General features: G+C 41.5%; 2 protein-coding genes across 2 annotated transcripts; both read left to right on the forward strand.

The window, feature by feature from the left end:
- The first annotated feature begins 1,745 nt into the window (after window positions 1-1,745).
- LOC106321152 lies at window positions 1,746-2,906 on the forward strand. Its single transcript, XM_013759465.1, has one exon. The coding sequence runs from the start codon at window positions 1,746-1,748 to the stop codon at window positions 2,904-2,906; it is 1,161 nt and encodes a 386-aa protein (XP_013614919.1).
- Window positions 2,907-2,957: 51 nt separating this feature from the next.
- On the forward strand, window positions 2,958-5,460 carry LOC106321154. The gene is made up of 7 exons (XM_013759466.1): window positions 2,958-3,416; window positions 3,510-3,885; window positions 3,962-4,024; window positions 4,145-4,211; window positions 4,292-4,576; window positions 4,665-4,770; window positions 4,855-5,460. The coding sequence occupies exons 1-7, from the start codon at window positions 2,958-2,960 to the stop codon at window positions 5,458-5,460; spliced, it is 1,962 nt and encodes a 653-aa protein (XP_013614920.1).
- The last annotated feature ends 1,250 nt before the right edge of the window (window positions 5,461-6,710 follow it).

Genomic DNA, 6,710 nt, shown 5'->3' on the forward strand with positions numbered 1-6,710 from the left:
AAAATCCTTATAACCTAAGGGTTCTTGGACTAAGGTCCATGCAAGCAATAGGTTCCTTGAATAAAGTCCATCCAGCCTCCGGGGTCCTGGATGAAAGTCTATACAACCTCCGATCACATCCTCGAACCTATGGTTTTCAGAAAGATGTATCTTTAAACCTCCAGATTTTGGGAGAGCATGCCCAGGATCCTCTGGGTTCCATGAAGGCACGACGCAAGGTTATCCCAACATTGATGGTGGCTTACCTCCGAGGGGCAGATTGCGGTACTACATTGTTGAGAGTGGCCAAGAATCAATGGCAGAGTTCAACCAATGTTTCCACTTCTTTATTTGGCATGGAAACTACTGCTCGCCTCAAACAACATGTTCAAGAAATCTACTCCAGTACCAAGAATCAACTAGGTTATCTCCAGGCACCAAGACGAACATGCTGAACGTCCCCTATGCCAAAAGTCAAGGTACAATCCTAGGACGACGCAAGAAGCTACAGCTACAACATCAACACCTCAAGGAGCATCAAGTATACTAAACGCAGCAAGGAAACCGGCACGAAGACCCTCCTGAAAGTCCATTACAGCCTTTACGAGCTCGAGAGGAACACGCAAGGCAGGTAGAATCAAGCATGAGAATCCTCAGTTTCGGCCTCCGGGTCTTGCTAAACCTACTCATCCCCCTGGTCCTCAGTCTCGACAAGATTCTCCCTCTTAGAATTCCTGGGTCCTGACCCATACACTCCTCCACACGATTCGTGGAGCCAGAGAGCCTCAAGAAACGCAAATTGAAGTCAGGCCTGAACTAAGCCGACACTACAAGAAATATGGGTATTGGTAGCAGTTCACGGTAGCACGAATTCACGAAGTGCTACTAAAAGTTGTTAAATCCGAAACCCGCCTTTTCCGTAGCATTATTTAACCGCTAGTGAAAAATTTCATTAACCCGGGAAATAAAATGAATAAAAAATACATTAATAGCGGTATAGTGTAAAGGACTTGTTTTTTTTTGGTCTTTTCCTCCTCTCCTTCTCATCGATACCTCGACCTCTCCAAAATTTCACGAAGATCTACCTGCCGGTGCTGTTGTCGTCGCCGGCGGCCAGATTGCAAGCGAAACCCAGTTTCGATTTGGTCTGTATTAACCCTAGATTCATTTTTTTCGATTTCTCTAATTTCTGAGATTAATTTCTTTGATTGCTTTCAGCTGTTACAATTTTGATTTCTCTGATTAGTATTCGAGGACACGAAGATTAGGAGGAGACAAGTCAGGTTAGAGATAATCAACTCTGTTTTGGATTGATATCGTGAGGACTGAAGTTTGATTTTTTGGGGGGGATTTATACGATTTGATTTGTGGTTCTTGTTTGTTCTCTTTTGATTTGCAGGTTTTAGCTTTTGATTGTTCATTTCTGGAGTGAAGTCGAGTTGAAATCTGCAGTATCTTATTGAGGTGAATCTTTTTTGACCATTTTTATATTGTGTGTTGATTGTGTGAGTTTTTAGTATCTGATTGTTTGACGATTGAGTAGTTGATTGTGTATTGGTTCTTATGTGAATGACAATGTGTGTGTTTGGTGTTTGACATACTCTTATGGGTTTGTTTTATTTTGTTGGTTATCGGTAAGAAACTTAGAACATAAAAATGGTCGAAAAGTCATGGGTTGATCTAAACAGGTAAGGAAAAACAATATATATTATAGTTACTGTTTTTGTGTTTTTTTGTGTGATTAAAAGGGTTTAAATTATGCTTTCATGTGTCTTAACCGAAGATCTGATCCTCGTTATGAGAGAGGTGCGTGGGAGTTTGTGAGGTGTGTTGGTGCAGATTTAGAAGAGTGTGAGTTGATCACTTGCCCATGCATAGACTGTCACAATGTAGATCGTCACTCAGCCGATGTTGTTGTTGATCATCTAGTAACTAGGGGAATGGATTTGAGTTATATGCTGCGGGAGGATTGGTATCATCATGGAGAAGTAATATCAGGGGCTGACTGTAGAAGCAATGCAAGTGAGAGGAACAAAGAGATTTTAGGGTTATACCAAGCAGCTGAGTTTCTTGATGAAGATTTTATTAGGCAGCGTGATCTAAGTGAGGTTGCTGAAGGTGAAGATAAGGAAGAAGATGAGTTTCTTGCTAAGCTAGCAGATGCAGGGACACCTCTGTATCCAAGTTGTGCTAACCACAGCAAGCGGTCGGCGATAGTTTCACTCTTTAGGATAAAGACACAGAGTGGTTGGTCTGATAGAAGCTTCGATCTTTTGCTGGAGACTTTGTCACAGATGCTATCCGAGGAGAATGTCTTGCACACATCCTTGTACGAAGTGAAAAGGTTTCTGAAATCTTTTGACATGGGCTATGAGAAGATACACGCTTGTGTGAATGACTGTTGTCTGTTCAGAAAGGAGTTTGAGAAGCTAGACAACTGTCCGAACTGCAATGCTTCAAGATGGAAGATTAACATGCGCACATGTGATGTGAAGAAAGGTATTCCACAGAAAGTTCTGAGATATTTTCTGATAATTCCACGTCTGAAGAGGATGTTTAGGTCAGAGGAAATGGCGAAGGACTTAAGGTGGCATTTTAGTAACAAGAGCACTGATGGAAAAAGCATACATCCAGTAGATTCTGTTACTTGGGATCAAATGAATGACAAATACCCGTTATTTGCTGCTGAAGAAAGGAATCTGAGGGTTGGACTGTCCACTGATGGGTTCAATCCTTTTAACATGAAGAATGTGAACTACAGTGCTTGGCCGGTTTTGCTAGTGAATTACAACATGTCACCTGAGAAGTGTATGAAGGAGGAGAACATCATGTTGTCATTGCTGATTCCTGGTCCAACCCAACCTGGAAACAATATTGATGTGTACTTAGAACCACTTATAGAGGATCTAAACCATCTGTGGGAGTAAGGAGAGGTCACGTATGATGCATTCAGTCACACCACTTTCAAGTTAAGAGCAATGCTTCTCTGGACCATTCAGGATTTTCCTGCGTATGGAAATCTTGCAGGGTGTAAGGTCAAGGGCAAAATGGGATGTCCTGTATGTGGGAAAAACACAGATAGTATGTGGCTGAGTAATTGTAGGAAGCACGTATATATGTCCCATCGGATTCGAAAAGGTCTACCTCCGAGACATGCTTATTGTGGAAAGAAATCATGGTTTGATGGGAAAGCTGAGCATGGGGAAAAGGGTAGGACTCTGAGTGGTCATAACATAAGCCAAATACTCAGAAATTACAAGAATGATTTTGGAAATGTGAAAGTAACTGGAAGGAAGAAGAAGATTATAGAGCCTGTTGGATCAGAGTCGGATGATGAAACCAGTGAATCAGAGGAAGAGGAAGAAGCAGTAGATGAGGAGGAGCTATCTAGAATATGGAAGAAGCGGTCAATCTTTTTCAAGTTGCCTTATTGGGAGGTATATTTCTTATATAGTTATCTGTCAACTTTTTTCATAAATGTTCTATCTCTAGCTTTCTTTAACACTCTTATGTGTGTTTGTTTTGTATAGGAACTCCCGGTTAGACACAATTTAGACGTGATGCACGTAGAAAGAAATGTTGCTGCAAGCCTTATCGCAACGTTATTGCATTGTGGAAAATCAAAAGATGGACTTAACGCTCGTAAAGATCTTGAACTGCTTGGCATTAGGAAGGATTTACATCCTCAACCCCGTGGGAAAAGAACTTACCTTCCTCCACCTCCTTGGTGTTTGTCCAGCAAAGAGAAGAAAGCATTCTGCAAGCGTCTATCTGAATTTCGTGGTCCGGATGGTTACTGCTCAAATATATCAAGGTGTGTGAAGATGGAGGAATGTAAGATATCAGGAATGAAATCACATGATTACCATGTGTTGATGCAACAGCTTCTTCCGGTTGCGATTATAGGTATCAACTGACGCGTTTTTAACTTTGTATTTGTCCAGACGTAGATGTCTTTAGTCTGATCTCTTCTTTATTACAGGGTTATTACCTAAAGGTGTTAGGATAGCTATTGGACGCATGTGTGATTTCTTCCATCGTCTCTGTCAGCGAGTTATTGATAGAGAAAAAATTGAGATTTTGGAAACATAAATTGTGGAAACTGTATGCATGTTTGAGAGATTTTTTCCTCCAAGTTTCTTCGATATAATGGTGCATTTGGTAGTTCATCTAGGCAGGGAAGCTCGGTTCTGTGGACCTGTCCATTTCCGTTGGATGTACCCATTTGAGAGGTACACTTATATCTTCTAAGTTGTTATCTTATGCAGTCAAAATCATGCTTCTAACCGTCGATGAATTTGATCTTATTCAGGTACATGAAAGTGCTGAAAGACTTCGTAAGAAACCCTGCAAGACCAGAGGGTTGTATTGCTGAAGCGTATCTCGCAGAGGAATGCGTTAGGTTCTGCAGTGAGTTCTTGAAAAAGACAACAAGTTATAAGGAGAAACATGAAAGGAATACTGAGTTCGAGAGCAGCTCTATTCTGGAGGGACGTCCAATATCCGCAGGCACTGATTGTGTTCTTTCTGAGAAGGATATGAACATTGTACATCTTGCTGTGATTCAGAATATGGCAATCGTGGAACCTTATGTGGAGTAAGTCTTGTTTTTTTAAAAAAATTAAATTACCGCTGAGTGCTTGTATCTTGAGATGCTAATAATTTGTCATTTTTTGAATTTGCAGCATGCACCTACAATATCTACAGGACAGTAATGACAAATGTAGACGTGATGCAACAATATTATGGAGAACCCATACTCAAAAATTTGCATCCTGGTTAAAAGAGCAGGCAAGTTCCTAATATGAGCTAGAATTTTATTGTTATGGTGTTTTGTTATAGATATGTATTGACACTTAACATTTTCTGTTATAGATACCAATTACTTCACAGAATCACGAAGAAACACTGAAGTGGTTGGCCTACGGTCCTCGTGCAAGCGCAAGGGCTTATAGTGGCTATATCATTAATGGTCTGCGGTTTCACACCATTTCAGCTGACATGCAAACTCAGAACAGTGGTGTTTTGTATGAGGCAACAACAATGTGTCGATCTAGTGCAAAAGACACTTCTCAGATGGTTGATTTAGTAACCTATTATGGAAGAGTGGTGGAGATTCTACTGATCGACTACAATACATTCTACATTCATGTATTCCGCTGCCAATGGGCAAACATAGGAAATGGAGTGAAGGTAGAAGATGGCTTCACACTAGTCAACCTGAACCAAAGCCAAATGGCTTTTGCTAGAGATCCATACATCCTCGCCTCACAAGCCAAGCAAATATTTTATTCTAGAGTAGATGAGTCATCCAGTTGGTATGTAGCTATGAGAGGTCCTACAAGAAGATACAGTGAAGACGATTGTGAAGATGGTCATGCAGATGTTGGTTCATTGCCAGCAGTTGTAGCTATGGATGCTGATGACTTGGTTGATGATTCTAGAAATGCTAGGGCTAACTGCGAAGGAATTTATGTTTGAAAGGAAACATTTTTTTTGTTGATATTGCAGATGTTGCGATGAATGTTTGATGGGAGGAACCTGTTTTTTTGTTTGTAATGAAATTGTATGCGTTTGCGTTGCTTGAGTGTTGTCTGTTTTGATCTTATTCTCTGTTTTCTTAGTCTTGTTTGTTTAATTTCCAGCATTTTGTTCTGTGTTTCATTGTGTTTTTAGACATTGACACTTACTCACTCTTTTATGTTTCAGGTGAACCTTGATGGGGAATCATAAGAACAAGCGTCTGAAGAAGTCAAGGACACCGAAGAAGAAGCAGGCAAAGAAGGATGAAATAGAGGAAGAAGAGTAATTCCTCGAAGAAGTACCAAACAAAGAAGTTTCAGAGGAAGAAGAGCAATTCCTCGAAGAAGTACCAAACAAAGAAGTTTCACAGAAAGGAGAACAGAATCAAATGGAGGAAGGAGAGCAGAATCAAATGGAGGAAGAAGAGCATGATGAAATGGAGGAAGAAGAACATGACCAAATGGAGGAAGCTGATGAACAGCTGACTCAGGCTGACACAGTAACTCAGTGTAAATGACGTCGAGGAGCGACGAAGATGAAGCATCTTGGGGTCAAAATCGGTCACGACGGAATCAATGTCTAAAAGTTCGTAAAAATCGGCATGAACATTTTTACGAAAAATAAATCTTAGAAAAAGATCTATTTTTACGAAGAATCTTGCGGAGAAAACACATTTACGAAAAATCGAAGAAAGACGCGAACAAGGTTACCGCGTAGCAACCAGCGCAAAAACTGGTCGCTACGTAGCAGCCAAGCTCAAACCAAAGTTCGGTCGCTACGTAGCGACCGAACGCTCGGTCGCTACGTAGCGACCCGGTCACAACGTAGCGACCGAGCTCGAACAGGAGCTCGGTCGCTACGTAGCGTCCGAGCTCGAGCCGCAGCTCGGTCGCTACGTAGCAGCCAAGCTCAAACCAAAGTTCGGTCGCTACGTAGCGACCGAACGCTCGGTCGCTACGTAGCGACCAAGCTCTTCCGAAACGTCGATACGACATCAGTCCATGCATTCTCGTCTACCCTTCGATGCTATCTCCCGAATACCATAGCGAACCCATCTCACGTTCCCCACCATTTCTAAGTTATCAATCAAACTTTACCGTAAAAACCGCGGAAAGTTCATTCTTTATCAAAATAAGCCGTAATAAACGCTTTGAATCGAAAGACGGCCCAAAGGGACCTAAGACACGACTCGAGGCCCAACTTACGAT

Source organism: Brassica oleracea, unplaced genomic scaffold (genome assembly GCF_000695525.1).
Source record: "Brassica oleracea var. oleracea cultivar TO1000 unplaced genomic scaffold, BOL UnpScaffold01271, whole genome shotgun sequence".
Classification (NCBI taxonomy): Eukaryota; Viridiplantae; Streptophyta; class Magnoliopsida; order Brassicales; family Brassicaceae; genus Brassica; species Brassica oleracea.

Coding starts and splice junctions, on each gene's coding strand:
- LOC106321152 (XM_013759465.1), top strand. CDS start 1,746: ATGTGTCTTAACCGAAGATCTGATCCTCGTTATGAGAGAGGTGCGTGG.
- LOC106321154 (XM_013759466.1), top strand. CDS start 2,958: ATGCTTCTCTGGACCATTCAGGATTTTCCTGCGTATGGAAATCTTGCA. Junction 4,212..4,291: donor TGGATGTACCCATTTGAGAG/GTACACTTATAT, acceptor GATCTTATTCAG/GTACATGAAAGTGCTGAAAG. Junction 4,577..4,664: donor ATCGTGGAACCTTATGTGGA/GTAAGTCTTGTT, acceptor TTGAATTTGCAG/CATGCACCTACAATATCTAC.